At 39.2% G+C, this 18,528-nt stretch overlaps 1 protein-coding gene across 1 annotated transcript in view; it reads right to left on the minus strand.

Moving 5' to 3' along the window:
• Positions 1-28: 28 nt before the first annotated feature.
• The window catches only part of mtf1 (metal-regulatory transcription factor 1), a 28,307-nt gene continuing 9,807 nt past the window's right edge, over positions 29-18,528 (minus strand). The window contains 9 exon segments of the mRNA XM_060922164.1: positions 29-3,613; positions 4,177-4,234; positions 4,729-5,300; positions 5,381-5,483; positions 7,003-7,080; positions 9,103-9,236; positions 9,465-9,538; positions 10,500-10,631; positions 14,008-14,246. Coding sequence (XP_060778147.1) covers positions 3,219-3,613; positions 4,177-4,234; positions 4,729-5,300; positions 5,381-5,483; positions 7,003-7,080; positions 9,103-9,236; positions 9,465-9,538; positions 10,500-10,631; positions 14,008-14,246 — 1,785 coding nt within the window. The 3' untranslated portion in view covers positions 29-3,218.

The following is an 18,528-nucleotide window of genomic DNA, read 5'->3' on the forward strand; positions in this document are numbered from 1 at the left end:
GCAAATAATGGAGACAAGCCTGTGAAGATTTCACTGATGTATTGCTGAATTTTAGTTCAAAAAGTTAGTACTTTTGCCATCACTTTTATACAAAACAAGCATATGAGAGCATCTTCACATTATACATTCCTTAAAAATACAGATCCTTTATAGTTTATCTTCACACTTTGGGTGTTGGAAGCATTTTTGTCTCCCCATCTTATCACGCTTGCGCTCTCCCCACAACCCAGTGCATGCTACAATGTTCTGCTTTAGCCTGGAAAACAATGGTCATTTAATTTGAATGAATTGTGATTCGGGAGAAAATTAGCATCTGAAAAAAAGTTAAGGAAAAATGAACAGTTTAATATCTAAAATGTCCTCTAATTTAGGTTAAAGGGAGTACAAAGAGCAAGACGTGATTTGACTCAATGGAGTCCTGTGGGGGGGAAGGCATGTTCAAACTCTAACAAATTAAACTGGACAACTACAATTCTTACAACAGAATTGTATCACTTTTTTTTTTTTTTTTAAAGGATGTTTCCCCTTTGGATACCATGCATTAATGTTAAGGTATGTCAAACTTTCAGTGGACAGACAACTACTAAAGGATTACAATGCCCATATACACATCAAATAAAAGATTAAAACTAAATATAGCTGCTAACTACTGTAGGCCTCCTTTAAAAGATATTACAGTTCCCAGTAGCAAGGCTTGTGTAGTATATTTACATAACTGCAATTTGACAGCAGATTTGTACAAGTGGAAACTTGCATAATAATGACTAAATACTGATGCAAGGTGTTTTCACTCAGTATTTAACAAAGGGAGCTGAGGCTTGGTTGAGGGATCTGGGTTCATAAAATACACAAACTTTTTTTTTTTGCATAGATAATTCTACAATGGTTTGGCCAAAATTAGTGTTCAGTAAAGGAAAAGTATTTATAGTAAGTATAACAAACTTTCATAACTTCAATTTATTGGACTCTGCTTAATTAGTACCAGCAAGTAGTGGCAAAATGAGCCTTTTCATTGTACAATTTTAAATGAACAGTGTAAAGTTTTTTTTTTTCTTCTTTAGTTTTCATATTGTAGTTGGGGGGAAAAAAAAACCCCAGCAGATTGACATGCAAAGATCTGAAGTTGCATCAATAGGTGTAGGCTCTTCCTAAATTTATGAAAGGTCAGAAACTGTGCTAAACTGTGACAGTGTATTTTGACAAAACAACTGGCTGAAAAAAAATTTAAGTAACCTCTAGCCAAATCTCTCATCCTTCATGTCATGCAACAAGAAATGTCACAATTTGTGAGGATTGAAGTTGTGGCAAACAAGGCCTTTAAGATGTAGTAGCCTAAAAGCCACCGTCTATCAAAACTGTAGGGCAGCTTCCTGAATATGGGTAACAAATACAGTAGCCATTCCACGCCACAGTGCACAATATGTTTGTGTATTTCCTGTACTGACCCAGGTGCCCCCCCCCCAGAGAGAAACAAACAAAAAAATTCCAAAATCTACTGCATTGTGAATTGATGGTGGGTTGCAAAGGAAACCGGCAGTGCAGTGCCATGTTCTCCACGTCAAACCCAAAGTGTGATTACCCCACGTAGTTCTATACAAAAATACAAATACAATCTAAGGGCTTAAACATTTGTAATTTCAAATACACAACATTTACATTATAATAAACTCATTAAAACCTCTACAGCAGTGGTGTATAAACTGGTTTACTGGTGCAGGGATGTTAACTAGATGTTCTCTTGATTATCTAAACCTTGGCTTGGTAATGCACAACAAGCATGTATTACACAACAGTTTGAGTTATTACAGTTCTGCTGCAATTTCTATGTATTTTCAGGGACATGCTGTATACCTCTGCATTTCTATATCCCTGAGCAGGCCACAACAGTGAGACTTACATGGGTCTAAATAAAAGGAAGAAAGGTCAGAGGCTGAAATCAATTCAGTAACAACAAAGCAGCAACAAGGCTGGGCAACTCCAGCTGCATTACCCTGCCTGAACTGTAACCCAAAGGCAAGAAAAATAGGAGGGAAAAAAATATATATCTTTCGTTTAATTCAGTGGCTGACTCCACCAAAAATAAAGATGGAAAAAACTTGGTCCACCAAGTTAAAAAGTAGGCTATTTTATCGAAAATATGTACTGCATTGTTCTAAATCATATAAATTTTAATAAATTAACATCTAAAATTAAATAAATGTTACAGGCAGCCAACCACAAATAGCTATCATTTACACTTAAAAGCAAGTTATTTCTGTTGACAGAAACTGCTTCAAGATTACATTAGAATCACATTTCATGGGCTACTGTAGTCTTCCTAAATAAATTACACATAAAACACTTTTCATAGTACATGGCATGTTCTGGATTTGAATGAGCACGGTCTGAAAAAGAGCTTTACTATCCATTCAGAGGGCCCGGTATGCCAATTACACTGACATGCAGTACATTCTGGTGAATCACATGTGAACATTTCATTTTGTTAATTTCAGTGTGACTGGTAATTAACTCAAATTTGTCTTTGTCAAATTTGTTCTCAGTGCATCGAGTTCGTCAATCTACGACTGGCCTGTACCTTATAAAATGTCCTATTCTATTCCAAACTACACTAAATAACTCAATTTATACTACCAAAATGTTACCATCTGAATAATTAAGATTTATAATATTGCTTGGATTTTGTATAATCTGAGTTGGTACATAGCGATTATTTGATTCTTTGTATTTTTAACCCCATCCACTTGTCCCAATGGTTTTTTTTTTTGTCCTTTTATACTCTTTCTCTGATGTGCCACAGGGACTGTTACAGTAGTCTGAACAGACCACAGAACATCATGAGAATGTTTGGAAGGACCAATATACAGTGCAAAACGGTGAAGCAACTTCAGACAGACCTTTGCTACTTACAAACTTCTATTTTCAGTGGGGATGTTTCTATAATATGAAAGTGCACAAATAGCACAGGTCTGAATTAATCAGAGTGCACTGTGAGTAAAATACTAGCTAAAGATTCACATGTATTAAGCAGCCCATGTCCGGAAGATCATGTTTTGGAACAGGAAAGCTCAAAGCTGATCAGAGATCATAGACTTCTTACACATGACCCCTTATGAAGACAACCTTATGAAGCAGAGCAAAACGGCATAACAATTGAAATAATGGTGCCCATTAAAAGAAATGAACACAAATGACTGAGGGGGTTTGACCCTAAACTTCCTCTAGGTGGTGGTTCCTCTATTGCCCTCATCCATGACCATCAGCAGTGCCTCGATGTTGGCTGTGGTTTCAGGGCTGAGTAGGTCCACTACATCCACACTGGCCAGGCTGTCTGAGGGAGTGCTGGACACCACTGCCTCACTATGGAAGGTCTGAGTGGAGCCAGAGGAAAGAGCAGCGCTCACCTTGGTGGAACAACACTCTGGAACAGCATGTGTGGCTGAAGGAGTTGGAGGTGGTGGAGAAATGTCTTTAGGCTCCTGCTGTGAGGAGGCAGCACTCTGACCGGAGCTCCTTTCTTTAGCCGAATCTCTGCAGGCACATTGACACTGGCATGCCTCCTCCTGCTTAATGATGATGACGGGGAGACTAAGGCCAATCTGCTGCACAGGGTTCCCTGAGGTAGAACAAACAAGTGACTCATCATATACACACAGGGTGCCTACTGCTTTTTTTTGCAAGCATGCATTTTCATCCAAATAAAAAACCTATAAAAATAAAGCGTGGCGGGCGGCACGGTGGTGTAGTGGTTAGCGCTGTCGCCTCACAGCAAGAAGGTCCTGGGTTCGAGCCCCGGGGCCGGCGAGGACCTTTCTGTGTGGAGTTTGCATGTTCTCCCCGTGTCCGCGTGGGTTTCCTCCGGGTGCTCCGGTTTCCCCCACAGTCCAAAGACATGCAGGTTAGGTTAACTGGTGACTCTAAATTGACCGTAGGTGTGAATGTGAGTGTGAATGGTTGTCTGTGTCTATGTGTCAGCCCTGTGATGACCTGGCGACTTGTCCAGGGTGTACCCCGCCTTTCGCCCGTAGTCAGCTGGGATAGGCTCCAACTTGCCTGCGACCCTGTAGAAGGATAAAGCGGCTAGAGATAATGAGATGAGATGAGATGAATAAAGCGTGGCCTAACAACACTGCAGTTCACAAGTGAAACGTCAATATTGGATGCACATTTAAATTATACCTGAATGTCCTCCTACAGGTATGGCTGTTGTGAAGAAGACCTTTTCCACTTTTGGGCCCTAAGTAAGAGAAGGTAGAAGAATATTTGGAATAAGTAGAAAAAACACATTTTCAAAATGTCATTCTGGCAATGGGCAGAGATCAGTCAGATCACATTATTGCACATATCCCTCTACTACAGTGCAGAACTTTAAAGGATGCGAAACCTGCTAACTTTACTACATCATTGCACAATTTGGTGGATCGCACATGAAAACCACAAAGCTTGAAAAGTGTAAGTAAATTGAGGATGTTGTGGAAACTGGATGAAACTAGAAAAGAATTTTGATTAGACTCAAATTTTAAAATTTGTCTCACATTGTCATCATGTATTTTACTTGAACTGTCCTTCCAAGATAACGGTGTTTCATGTAACATTTTCCGTTCTTTCAGTAAAAGAAAATGTGAAAATTGTCTGTAATAAATGGCATAAACTATAAAAAGGCAGTGAAAAGGCATTTTGTCTCATGTGTAAAGGAATCCCAGTTAATTACAAACTCAACTTGGTTCTGACCTGCTGTTCAGGAGTGTGCTGTGCATTGGCAGCACTGCTGAGGATCCACTGCAGATTCTGGTCAGACATGACAAGGCTGGGCTGCAGGAGGCCCTGCGTGGGTGCAATGGTGATGGTGGGTGTGTGTGCCAGATTAGAATTGCCTGCTAAAGGCACTGTGTGTGTTACTGCTGCAGCTGCTTCTGTGCTGATGGCTGATGCAGGACTTGAGACGCTGGCCACTGTTGAGACAGAGACTGGTATGGAGCTGGCAGGTGTTGTGGGCACCACTGGGGTGTAGTGTTGGGTGGCAGCAGGCGGAGCTAGTGTGGGCACTTCTGGTGTTTGTAGTGAGGTATGGAGGAAGGAGGGGAAGGTGGCAGACTGCGGAGAGGTGTGTGTGGAGCTGTTGGTGGATGATGCCTGACAGCAGGAGGAGCCAGGCTGTGTGGAGTTCTCTAGGACAGGAGTGGTGAGAGAGCTAGAAGAAGAGGAGGATGAAGGCATCTGAGAGAAGGGTAGTAGAGTGGATGAATCAGTCATTGCTGCCGGTGGTGGTGGGGTCTCCAAGCCAAAAGCTTCCCCTAGGTTATCTAGAAAAGCAAAAAGTAAGACTGTGGTGCCATGCTTGTCTAATACACAAACCATGTGATTAACTTTGAGAGGTACTTGCCAGATGGATGCAGGTCATCTTGACTAAGATTGTTTTCAGGGCTCTGTAACATCAACTCGAATATCCTCACAGGAGTGATATTATTCAGATCCAAGTTCTGAGACTGTAACATTTACATAGTGGGGTGAGTGACAAATACAAAATGGAGGGGGATTCATGTCCATGATGGGTGTATGTAAACTTCTGACCACAACTGTACATTAGGGACAAAAGGTTCAGATATAACATTAATTTTTATAAACTTACATAATAACTATTCATCCTTTTCATATGCGATTTCAACTTACTTTCAGATATCGGCAGTTGTGAGTGTAGTAAATTGATACTTACAAAATATTAAGTCAGTGCTGACAGACATAAGAGAAATGGACTTAGAAGCTATGAATTTCCCATTAAAAAGATCAAGGGAACATAAATGAGGAAATTAAATGGGTAAATGTGGACTGGACAACCCAGCAGAAACCCACATGGCTATAGGAAGTGAAACTCCTTGTGACAGTGAATCAAGCTCAGGATTGAAACAGGGACTCTGGAGCTGTGAGGTGCCAATAACACCCACTGCTGAACATTTACATGGCAAAAATAACATCTTAAATGAAAATATCTTGAATATAGTAAAATTTATAATAGCATTTCCTACTATAACAATTAACTAGATCTGATCTCATCTCATTATCTCTAGCCACTTTATCCTGTTCTACAGGGTCGCAGGTAAGCTGGAGCCTATCCCAGCTGACTACGGGCGAAAGGCGGGGTACACCCTGGACAAGTCGCCAGGTCATCACAGGGCTGACACATAGACACAGACAACCATTCACACTCACATTCACACCTACGGTCAATTTAGAGTCACCAGTTAACCTAACCTGCATGTCTTTGGACTGTGGGGGAAACCGGAGCACCCGGAGGAAACCCACGCAGACATGGGGAGAACATGCAAACTCTGCACAGAAAGGCCCTCGCCGGCCACTGGGCTCGAACCCGGACCTTCTTGCTGTGAGGCGACAGCGCTAACCACTATGCTACCGTGCTGCCCTTAACTAGATATATGATTATTAAATCTATTTCTAGACATTTATTAATTTCAAGCTTGATAATGTGGACTGGACAACCCAGCAGAAACCCACATGGATACAGGAAGTGAAACTCCTTGTGACACAGTGAATTAAGCTTGTTCTCTTGTCTTGAATCAAGCTTGTCTTGTTCTCTTGGCACGCGTTTTCTAATTTTAAGTATTTATAGCTTGAAAGAATTTAAAAGTAAAGCTTAAAATAAAAGCATCTAAAAAACAGGCAGATTTATTAATTTAATAAAACAGTAAATTTTTACTGTTTTATTAAATTATATTTTATTTCTTATCTCATAAGAAATACTCGCATTTGCCATTATTCAATACATGTGTTTGCTAGGAAGTCATTCTTTGCAGTGTCTCATTTGTTAATGCTGTTATAATATTTAAAAAACAGATTTGCTGATTGATCTATTCACTAGAAACCAGTCAATAGATCAAATGATTTAAAAAAAAAAAAATAAATAAAATAAATAAATAACCCACTCCACAAGCATTAGTCACAGAATTAACCTTCAGTGATAGAAAACATTTACAGAACTGACACACTCACATTGTTGATATTTTCTCGAAGCTCAGAGTCTGTGGAAATGAGGCTCAAATCACTGAGGCACAGAGAATGATTTGCATCCTGTAAAAGAGCATTCATGAAGCTTGTTAACCAGTGAAAAACAGACAGCATCAATAGAATTCAAATGAGAAAACAGATAAAATGTTAACCAATTGTACTTTGTGTACCATGATTGTTAAAGAAACATCTTGCACATTGGGTGAGATTTCATAACAATCGAAAACATTCTTATAAAAGTGGCTTTGACCTTTACTTTTTGTTCCAGCACTGGCCAAAAGATAAACTGGTAGCAAATAATCAAATTATGGATTGGACCTCAGTTGCGTTAGTGTGAAAAATTCCAGCTATTCATATCCAGTTCTGCATTTTTGCAATATTTATTTTCTTGAATTATATCTCAATCCCAAATCAGAAAAAGTTGCGATAGTATGGAAAAAACAAACAAAAACAAACAAAAAAAAGTTATTTCTAAATTGACTGACTTGTACTTCATTGCAGACAGTATGAGCCCAAGATGTTTCATGTTTTGTCTGGTCAACTTCCATTTCATTTGTTAATATACATCCATTACCGCATTTCAGGCCTGTCAGACATTCCAAAAAAAGTTGGGACGGGGGCAATTTACGGCTAGTAATGAGGTAAAACAATTAAAATGGTGTAATTTGAAACAAGTGATTGTAATCATGATTCGGTACAAAATCAGTATCGAGGAAAGCCCTAATCTTTGAGGAGCACAGATGGGCCAAGCACCTCCAGTTTGTCAACAAATGGGTGAGAAAATAATTGACATGTTTAACAACAAAATGTGGGCGGCACGGTGGTGTAGTGGTTAGCGCTGTCGCCTCACAGCAAGAAGGTCCTGGGTTCGAACCCCGGGTCCGGCAAGGGCCTTTCTGTGTGGAGTTTGCATGTTGCACCCCGTGTCCGCGTGGGTTTCCTCCGGGTGCTCCGGTTTCCCCCACAGTCCAAAGGCATGCAGGTTAGGTTAACTGGTGACTCTAAATTGACCGTAGGTGTGAATGGTTGTCTGTGTCTATGTGTCAGCCCTGTGATGACCTGGCGACTTGTCCAGGGTGTACCCCGCCTTTCGTCCACAGTCAGCTGGGATAGGCTCCAGCTTGCCTGCGACCCTGTAGAAGGATAAAGCGGCTAGAGATAATGAGATGAGATGAACAACAAAATGTTCCTCAAAAAAAAAAAAAAAAAAAGAGATAGGAAGGGGTTTGGATATTTCACCCTCTATGGTGCATATCATGAAACAATTCAATGAATAAAGGGCAAGGGCACAAGCCTAAGCTGAACATCCCCGAGATGGCACAGCATCAAGAACTGTCGTCATTCATCTATAGCGGATATAACCACATGGGCTCAGGATTAGTTTTGCAAACTTTTGTGAAGCACTACAATAAAGAGTTACATCCACAAATGCCTTTACTGTGCAAAAAAAGAAGGCTTATGTTAACTGTGCCCCAAGTTGTGCTTCATCATCCCAACTTGTTTTTAAATGTGTTGAAAGAATCAAACTTGAATTAAGTGTTTATTTTAGAATAAATTAATGAATAAATAAGTAATTAAAAAAATCATTAGATAAAACATCAAATAATATATGGAGGAAGCTATGGCCTAATGGTTAGAGAAGCAGATTTGGGAGCAAAAGGTCGCTGGTTTGATTACCTGGACCAGCAGGAATGGCTGAAGTGCCTTTGAACACGGCACCCAACCCCTAACTGCTCCCCAGACTGCTCTGCTCCATGTTGTACAATGCTCTGGATAAGAGCATGCGCTAAATGCCAGTAAGATAATATGTTTTAAATGAATATGTAAATTTATGCAAGTTATTAATGTATTGTTTTGAGTGCAATACAAAGTCAAATATTTTCAAATCACTGTTTTCAATTTTAATTTAACTTTCAACATACCATCCTAACTTTTTCTGATTTGGGGTTGTACATGAAACAAACAATACCACTGTGTCAAGCGTACCTTTAGGGGTTAATCATTAAAACACTAAATACTATCAAAAGTTTGAATAAGAAGGAAACTGGAAATTTACTGAGATTGCAACAAAACCAAGTGACCTACCTCTGACAGAGGATGGCTGAGGCTAAATGGGTATGAAGGGCCCTTATCATGGCCCCGAATGTGACTCTTCAGGCTGTACTGTGAACTAAACGTCTTCTCACAGCCATCACTAGGGCAGAAAAAAGGCTTCTCTCCTGGTTGGGAATGAGGGATAGCGATTATAATACAGCATTTAACTATACCGAATGTACATTTTATCTTTAGTGTTATAAGGGGATTAATGCAGAAAATGTAGCCTTATATATAACGACTGTGACAGACTGATAGGTCAGGAGACCATGATAAGCATCATGAAGTGGGTGGTTTGATGAGTGGTAGCTCATTTCCCTTATTCAAAATTAAGTGATGAAACTATATCTTACCAGTGTGTGTCCGCACGTGTGTTTTCAGGTGGTGACTAGCAGCAAAAGCTTTACCACAGCCATCATGGTCACACCTGAAGTAAGGGTGAAATGTGTGCACAGATGACTAGACATGTAGATCCAAATCTCTTGCTTAAAGGTAGACTGCCTTTCAGATTTTTCAAGTTTAGGTCATAAAAAGAATTTTCCTCGACACCCAATTATTTTTGTTTAGTGGACCAAAAGCTACTGAATTCAAATCACAGATTTACAATTTTATTATTATTTTTTTAATAGAACAATTAATGAATTTAGGGCCATGTGGCCCCAAGTTCCCTGCTATTTTTTCCTGCTTCCACATGATCCAATTCAAGATACTATGTCATGCATGCATGGGCTTTCTCAGTTTGCGCAAGGCATTGTGGGATACAAATTTGAAACAGGAGAGAAAAATGGAGGACGTGAGTGTGCAAATGAAACGTGAAGAACCAACCACAGTAATGGAAAGCGAGAAGAAATGTTGCAACGGAAAGGACATGCAGGACCAAACTAATAAATATCAGCAGTCAGCGAGCACCTTGATGTGATCAGCTGTTCGTTTAGCGACAGAATGATGCAGTCAGTGAACAGTCAAGGTAAACCTTTGCATCTGCACACATGCTTCCTCTGTCTGCTTGACTGCATAAAGTGAGCGATTTCATGCACATTATTTGCTCAGGAATCCCTTCAAATTAAATAACTCCCCAGCCACAGAATGGCCTGATATTTTGTGAGATATTATAGAAATAAACATGTATCACAATGACCAAATTTCAGAGGGAACTAAATTTCACCAAATTTTATGAAATCGGAAGGCAGTCTCACTTTAAAACTATGCACCTTTGCAACTTGACCGATGAACAACTCTCATTTCCACATTCTTTTTAAATCAACATTACCATCAAACTGGTAATTAAAAGATACTGATTTGATAGATGGTTTCCAAAGAACAATAAAGAGGCAAAAGAAAGTTAGATCCTGCTAAGTCTGTAAACTCCAAGTGATGGTGTCACCCACCGAAACGGTTTCTCTCCTGTGTGTGTACGAATGTGCTTCCTCAGGTCACTGAGAGTGGTAAAGTACTTCGTGCATCCTTCTGATTCACAGTTAAATGTTTTTCCTGTGTGCAGCCGCTGATGTGCTTTCAGCCTGACATGAGACAGTGAGAAGTCACAAGATGTTAAAAAAATATAAACATGTAAATATAAAAAAAAAAAAAAAAAAAAAAAAAACACATGATAAAGGAGTTCAGAAGATTTCAAAAGATGAATACTTGATTCAGGCTACAGTTTTAGTCTAAAAAGTAATCAAATTAATGTGTGGTGAACATTTAAGTGGTCTCACAAATTATTATGCAAGTCTTTGGACTATTCTGGATTATTAAAATAAATTAAAAAAAACAAAAAAAAACAAAACACACACACCACACGATGAGCCAAATCAGTTTTGCATAGTGGACTCATCACGTGAACTTACACTGGCATATTTGCCCCGTCACTTGCTAATATAAGGCAGGATAACAGAACTCATTTGGCCACAGCTGTCAACAGCCTTCTTTATGTCCTGGGTAGGGTGCATCAGTTGCCCTCACTTTCATAAAATCTGATGCATTTTTGTTTGGGTGTTCCTTTTCACCAATAAAGACATCCTGTAAAATTTTTTGACCATATTAAAAAGTCTAATGGTGGCACCATGAGGTTCATTTTTTGCCAAAAAACGCTTATTTTATGTTTTTGCGTAAGGCTTGAATCACAATGTTGGACTCCATTTATTGATTTCTTGTGAGCCAGAGATCATGTTAAGAACCTTTGCAAGGGATTGAGAAGCATTAATGTGATTCATAATACATTTGTATTGTTTAAAAGTAGTTGAACAATGATTCAATGAACAGCTAAAACTCAAACTGTGCTTGATAATATAAATATAATAAAGAAGAATATGTACTAAAAATGTGTATCTAAGATATTTGGTATACTCTATAAGGTGCCATAATGTTTCATGAAAAGTGATCGAAATTTTGTCATAAAATAGCAGCTTTTTCCATAACTTTGAGCTCCTGGTGCCACCATTAAACTTTTGAATTTTGTCAAAATATTTCACCCAGTGTGTTTTCTTACCAAAAGGAACATAAAAACAAAAATGCATCATGATCGGAGGAACTTTTAATTTTTAGGGGGCAACTGATGCACCCTAGTCCTGGGGCTCAGTGTTACACAAGAAGTCTCTCTGACAGAGGCCAGAGTTATGTCACCTCCCCTGTCCAAGTGTACTACAATATGCAGTTATGACATGCAGCTGTCCCAATTTATTATTATGTCCCGTAGCACAAGTCCTATCTTTGGAATGGTGCAAGGACACATGAACTAATGCTCAGGGAACAATAATTATTAATGCGACTGGGATTTAATTTAAGTGGGCTACAAGGTGATTATAAATGGACTTTTTAATGCAGCTTAATTTTTGATTGATATATAATGCATTTTGATTTTATTTCCTAGTAACTTTAGAGCTCTTAACAATATTAATCTTCTGCTTCTTTTAAAACACAATACTATTTTTCATACATCATGAAATGACCTTCTGAAGGTCTGAACTCTAGAGAAATACGAACCATTGTGATGTACAGTGGTGCTTGAAAGTTTGTGAACCCTTTAGAATTTTCTATATTCCTGTATAAATATGACCTAAAACTACATCAGATTTTCACACAAGTCCTAAAAGTAGATAAAGAGAACCCAGTTAAACAAATGAGACAAAAATATCATACTTGGTCATTTATTTGTTGAGGGAAAATAATCCAATATTACATATTTGTGAGTGGCAAAAGTATGTGAACCTTTGCTTTCAGTATCTGGTGGGACCCCTTGTGCAGCAATAACTGCAACTAAACATTTCCGGTAACTGTTGATCAGTCCTGCACACCGGCTTGGAAGAATTTTAGGCGATTCCACCGTACAGAACAGCGTCAACTCTGGGATGTTGGTGGGTTTCCTCACATGAACTGCTCGCTTCAGGTCCTTCCACAACATTTCGATTGGATTAAGGTCAGGACTTTGACTTGCCCATTCCAAAACATTAACTTTATTCTTCTTTAACCATTCTTTGGTGGAATGACTTGTGTGCTTAGGGTCGTTGTCTTGCTGCATGACCCACCTTCTCTTGAGATTCAGTTCATGGACAGATGTCCTGATATTTCCCTTTAGAATTCACTGGTATAATTCAGAATTCATTGTTCCATCAATGATGGCAAGCCGTCCTGGCCCAGATGCAGCAAAATAAGCCCAAATCATGATACTACCACCACCATGTTTCACATGGGATAAGGTTCTTATGCTGGAATGCAGTGTTTTCCTTTCTCCAAACATAACGCTTCTCATTTAAACCAAAAAGTTATTTTTTGGTCTCATCCGTCCACAAAACATTTTTCCAATAGCCTTCTGGCTTGTCCATGTGATCTTTAGCAAACTGCAGACGAGCAGCAATGTTCTTTTTGGAGAGCAGTGGCTTTCTCCTTGCAACTCTGCCATGCACACCATTGTTGTTCAGTGTTCTTCTGATGGTGGACTCATGAACATTAGCCAATGTGAGCGAAGTCTTCAGTTGCTTAGAAGTTACCCTGGGGTCCTTTGTGACCTCGCCGACTATTACACGCCTTGCTCTTGGAGTGCTCTTTGTTGGTCGACCACTCCTGGGGAGGGTAACAATGGTCTTGAATTTCTTCCATTTGTACACAATCTGTCTGACTGTGGATTGGTGGAGTCCAAACTCTTTCGAGATGGTTTTGTAACCTTTTCCAGCCTGATGAGCATCAACAACGCTTTTTCCGAGGTCCTCAGAAATCTCCTTTGTTCGTGCCATGATACACTTCCACAAACATGTGTTGTGAAGATCAGACTTTGATAGATCCCTGTTCTTTAAATAAAACAGGGTGCCCGCTCACACCTGATTATCATCCCATTGATTGAAAACACCTGCCTCTAATTTCACCTTCAAATGAACTGCTAATCCTAGAGGTTCACATACTTTTGCCACTCACAGATATGTAATATTGGATCATTTTCCTCAATAAATAAATGACCAAGTATACTATTTTTGTCTCATTTATTTAACTGGGTTCTCTTTATCTGCTTTTAGGACTTGTGTGAAAATCTGATGTTTTAGATCATATTTATGCAGAAATACAGAAAATTCTAAAGGGTTCACAAACTTTCAAGCACCACTGTACTTACTTTTCTACATTTTATAGTATATATCAAATTGTTAAATATAAAAAGAGGCATTATCCAAATCACACTTCTCTGTAGCTGAATCCGTAGTGGCATATAGTGTGTTAAGCAAGTTCTACATTACAATAAGACAGCAGCTACACAATATAATAAGCATACATGCTGAATAGGAAACTAATAATGAAACCTATGTTTGGCTATACATGGGTCAACATCTCCATTTTAAATCAAACCCCCCCCCACACACAAAACACATCCCACTCAAAAGCCTGGAGTCTTTCTCCTGACATGATCCTTACCTGTACAGTGTGTTGAAGGCTTTTTCACAACCCTGTACATCACACTCAAATGGTTTTTCTTTAGTATGCACTCGAACATGGATCTTTAGGCTGTAGGAGGTCAGGAAGGCTTTACCACAGCCCTGCTGGTTGCAAACAAAGGTGTATTCTCCACGGTGTGTTTTCTGATGTGTACGCAGGTTTCCCGCCGTGCTGTAGGTGCGAGTGCAGCCCTCAAAAGTGCACTGGTACCTCTTTACCTGCGCAGACACCAATAAGAAGACTGAGTGATAAAACTCTGGCATTCTTGTTTAAGAGTTTTTAAAAGAAGTGCCTGAGAATAGAACTTGCTGCCACCATGTGCGTAACACAGTTTACTCTATGGAATAAGTGCATAAAATATTTAGTAAACAAAACTATATGTACAATAATTTCAACATCTCTGTGAAGCACATCTGATTTTTTGGTCTATTCAATTGAAGCTAGAAAGAAAAAAAAAAAACATGGTTTCTTTTTCATTGCGCAGAACTTCCTGAACTTGGACATACGGTAAACAAGAACAACAATGCTGATGTAGCTCAGCATGAAAGCATGCCAAGCCTTAGCACCCACAGTAACAGCAGCAACACAACATACACCAACCTCTTTCGTCACCATCTTAATACATTATGAATGACAACACATTACCTTGATGCCATAATCCACGGTAAGGCTCTGAGGATGTTTCAATGTTCAAATATGATTAAAATTTTCATTATATTTAAAACATTCAAACACAAAAAAACAAAACTAAAAACTATGGGCACATGTGGCTACTGCTTACAGTGTATGTGTTTTCTGATACCATGTCCATACAGTAAATATAGCATATATATATATATATATATATATATATATATATATATATATATATATATATATATATATATATTTTTTTTTTTTTACTCTATGAGGCAGTAGCCACAAAAATGAAGTGTAATCCAAAAATGAACAATTTAAAAAAAAAAAGTTAAATATACCAAGTGTCTGTACTTTATATTATTCTACTCTTATCTCTTACAGTTTTCAAAACCGAAACCTCTGAACCGAGGCTGACATACACACGCTGTCACCATGACCGAAACTCTTATTTCCCGGAAAACGCCTGGCGCTAAAGCCAGTGGTCTCAATACTCTTTTCAACAACTTCTCATAACAACTTGGAAGTGCGTCACATTTACATCACATATGAGACCACTGGCCGAAGGTGAGGAAAGGGGGACAACCTGGAGTATAGTTTAAAATAGGAACGCACTTTCTCTCTGTAATAAGCATAAACATATCTGAAAGCAATTTCTTTAGTCTAGTTCATTTATTTCAAATGGTGAACCGAATTGTATACACTTACCAGCCATTTTAATAGGAACACCTGTATGCACAGTGCACTATTGTTACACTCATTCTTACAACACTATGACAGTGGCTACAGCAGCCACAAAAAAAAAAAAAAAAAAAAAAAAAAAGGGGTGATTGTCTAAGGCTGGGGTTCCCAAACTTTTCCATACCAAGGCCCCCCAAACAGCATTAGCTTCTGGCCGGGGACCCCCTTTGCAAACCCACAGACAATGCTACAAAATATGTAAAGAAACATCAACTTTTAGAATGTTTTCTCTTACTTTTATTCAATATTCAATAATTGTTACATTTGTTTAGCATAAGAATATTATTAACTAACATGTTTTCAACACAAATATTTTTGCACTGAACAATAAACTGTATAACCTCCTGTAGTACCTAATTCAACTTGTTATCCATCCTTTTTGCGACCAGTGCCTCGCAATGGAGCATGCAGTGTGTGGCCACTACATGCGGGGCCTTCTGCTTAATGAGCGCGGTCACTCCACTGATCTTCCCGGTCATTGCCGCGGCTCCGTCCGAACACACCCCCACACAACGGGTCCAGCCCAATCCGTCAGACTCGATGTAATCGTCCAAAACTTGAAAAATGTCTTTCCCAGTAGTTCTTCTTTCAAGTGCTTTACAAAATAGTATTTCCTCCACAAATCTTTCCTGTGAAATAAATCTGATGTACACAAGCAGTTGGGCCTCATTGGATAAATCTGTGCTCTCATCCAGCTGAAGTGCGAAGTATTCGCTGGCTCTCACCTGCTCCAACAGCTGAGCAGATACGTCTTGAGCCATGTCACCAATCCGTCGGCTCACGGTGTTATCAGAGAGTGGGACAGCATCGATTTTTTTGGCAGCATCCTCACCAAGCAATTCTCAGACAATGTCTTTGGTGGCTGGTAAAATCAAATCTTCTCCAATTGAGTGAGGTTTTTTAGCACGAGCAATGTGGTACGAGGCTAAAAATGATGCCTTCAGGGCCCACTCGGGGACAGTAGCTTGCTGGGTGAATGCAGCAGATTGCCTGACCAAATGCTCTTCTTTGCGTCTGAAGAAATCTACTGTTTTTTCGGCATCTGTCGGATGTTTTTGTACCAAGTGACGCTGAAGTTTCGAAGGTTTTAAGCACTCGTTTGACAGGGTCTCCAGACAGAGGACGCATTTCGGGCAATCATGGCCATTTTTCTGTATGGCTGTAAAGCCATACTTAACGTATCCTGCCTCATATTTTCGGATTTTAGTTGGCCAGGACTTCTTAGTTTTTTTCGCAGCAGTGTCCTCCACAGCAGGGCTGTTGGTTTGTTCCTTCGGTCTCTTCTTCAAAAACCTGTCCATTTTGCGCTAGCAATACGCTAGCTTGAGGAGCAAAGCAGCTTGATAAATGGCGCAAACCGCAACATCACAGGCAATCAGAGAGATGAGCATGGCAAACAACGTTTCGATATGATGTATTATTAATTATATTTTATAATAATGATTAAAAAGCTAATTACAATATATTTAATAATTATTTTAAAAAAAGTATTTTTTTCGCAATTTTTTATCATCGTCCCTCCAACTTTCTGAGGCCCCCCTAGCGGCCCCCCAGGGGGCCATGGCCCCCACTTTGAAAACCACCGGTCTAAGGTCTATTTTTAGATTCAAAGGCTTACTTCGAGTCACCTACCACAAGTCTATGACAAGTTTTAAAGTAGTAATGTACATACAACACTTGTTATATCCTATTATAGTGAACATAAACAGTGCATGGTTTTCACTTTAACTGGATCACATCCGTCATGGGTAGCCCAAGCAATGTAAAATCTAGCTAGATAGGTTTATTGATAAATTATATAAAACATTGCTTCCTTGTAATTTACTTTACTCAAGAAAAACAGTTTGCGTAATACAAGTGTATAGTGTAGCACTACTCTGAAAGTTCACAACGTCTGTTGTAGTATGGAATTTTGGCAGCTCTATCCCCAGCAGAATCTCCATGTTGGTAACTACTGAGCTGCCCCATAGTCATAAGTGTACACTGGTAGTTGTGGTAACAATAGAAGCGTCCATTGTTACCACAACTACTAATATGGATATGCGAGCAAATGCAACAATGGTCTGAAGAAAAGAAAAAAAAACGAGTTTGGTCACTTGTTATTTGTAACGTGTAACCAAACCTAAAAGTAATTACGCTCACATGCATTCCACCTTAACTGTGGTTTCCAGCTTGCATGGCTTTGCTGTGATGGTGTTCACCCAATATTTAGCCAAGGTAGCAAAATGGCAAACACTTCAATGAAACTTCTTTTCCTCCTCCCCCAAGTGGATCAACTCAGCTGCGTAGGAGCATTCTGAATGCAATTTAAAAGTGGTAGGGGATTACATCTTTGTTCTTTAGCATATGATCAATAAGCAAAGAAAAGAGGCTTCACAATGTAAGATTTTGTATCGCTAGCGACAAAAAAAAAAAAAACCTGTTGAATACAACAGTCAAGCCCATTGTTCAAGTAGAACATTAATATGTTAAGTTAAATGTGTTTTTAAATGGTTGCTTCTTCATCTTTTTGACGACGTTATTACATTGTCAAAACACCCCTAGTCCGCTCCTTATAAGCTCAGGATTTAGGCTGATTATTATTCAGTGTATCATAGAACTAAACTACTTATCTGGTAGGCTCAGTGAGGTGCTTTCTCTCTCAAAGTACAATAACTCCGTGGCCCTCCAACAACGAGAAGTGATGCTATCATTAAAAAAAAAAAAAAAAAAACACCCCCCTAAATCAACAGTCTTAGAACGACCTAAATATTAGACTGTCTTAGATTTTATTTCTGTATTAATCAATCTGACAAATCTTGTCAGTACAAGGGAACAGCATGCACACAAAAACTCCACCAAGTACATGGTGAACAGTCTGGCCTCACTTCACTGCCAAACTGTCCATCCTGCTATACTCAGCATACAACTGCACAATAGTGCTATTAAAAAAAATGCTTCAGGCTGGCACCTATGGACCCTTTTCACGTGACGTCACGACAAACGCGGCCGCCATTTTGGACATGTACTACCAGTAGTTTACCACAGCCAACATTGAGGAACGGCAGCAAAGAAAGTTTTTACTTTCAGCAAGACTTCCATCATGCCACTATATTGTTGTGCACCTGGATGTAGTAACCATCA

This window comes from Neoarius graeffei, chromosome 5 (assembly GCF_027579695.1).
Source record: "Neoarius graeffei isolate fNeoGra1 chromosome 5, fNeoGra1.pri, whole genome shotgun sequence".
Lineage (NCBI taxonomy): Eukaryota > Metazoa > Chordata > Actinopteri > Siluriformes > Ariidae > Neoarius > Neoarius graeffei.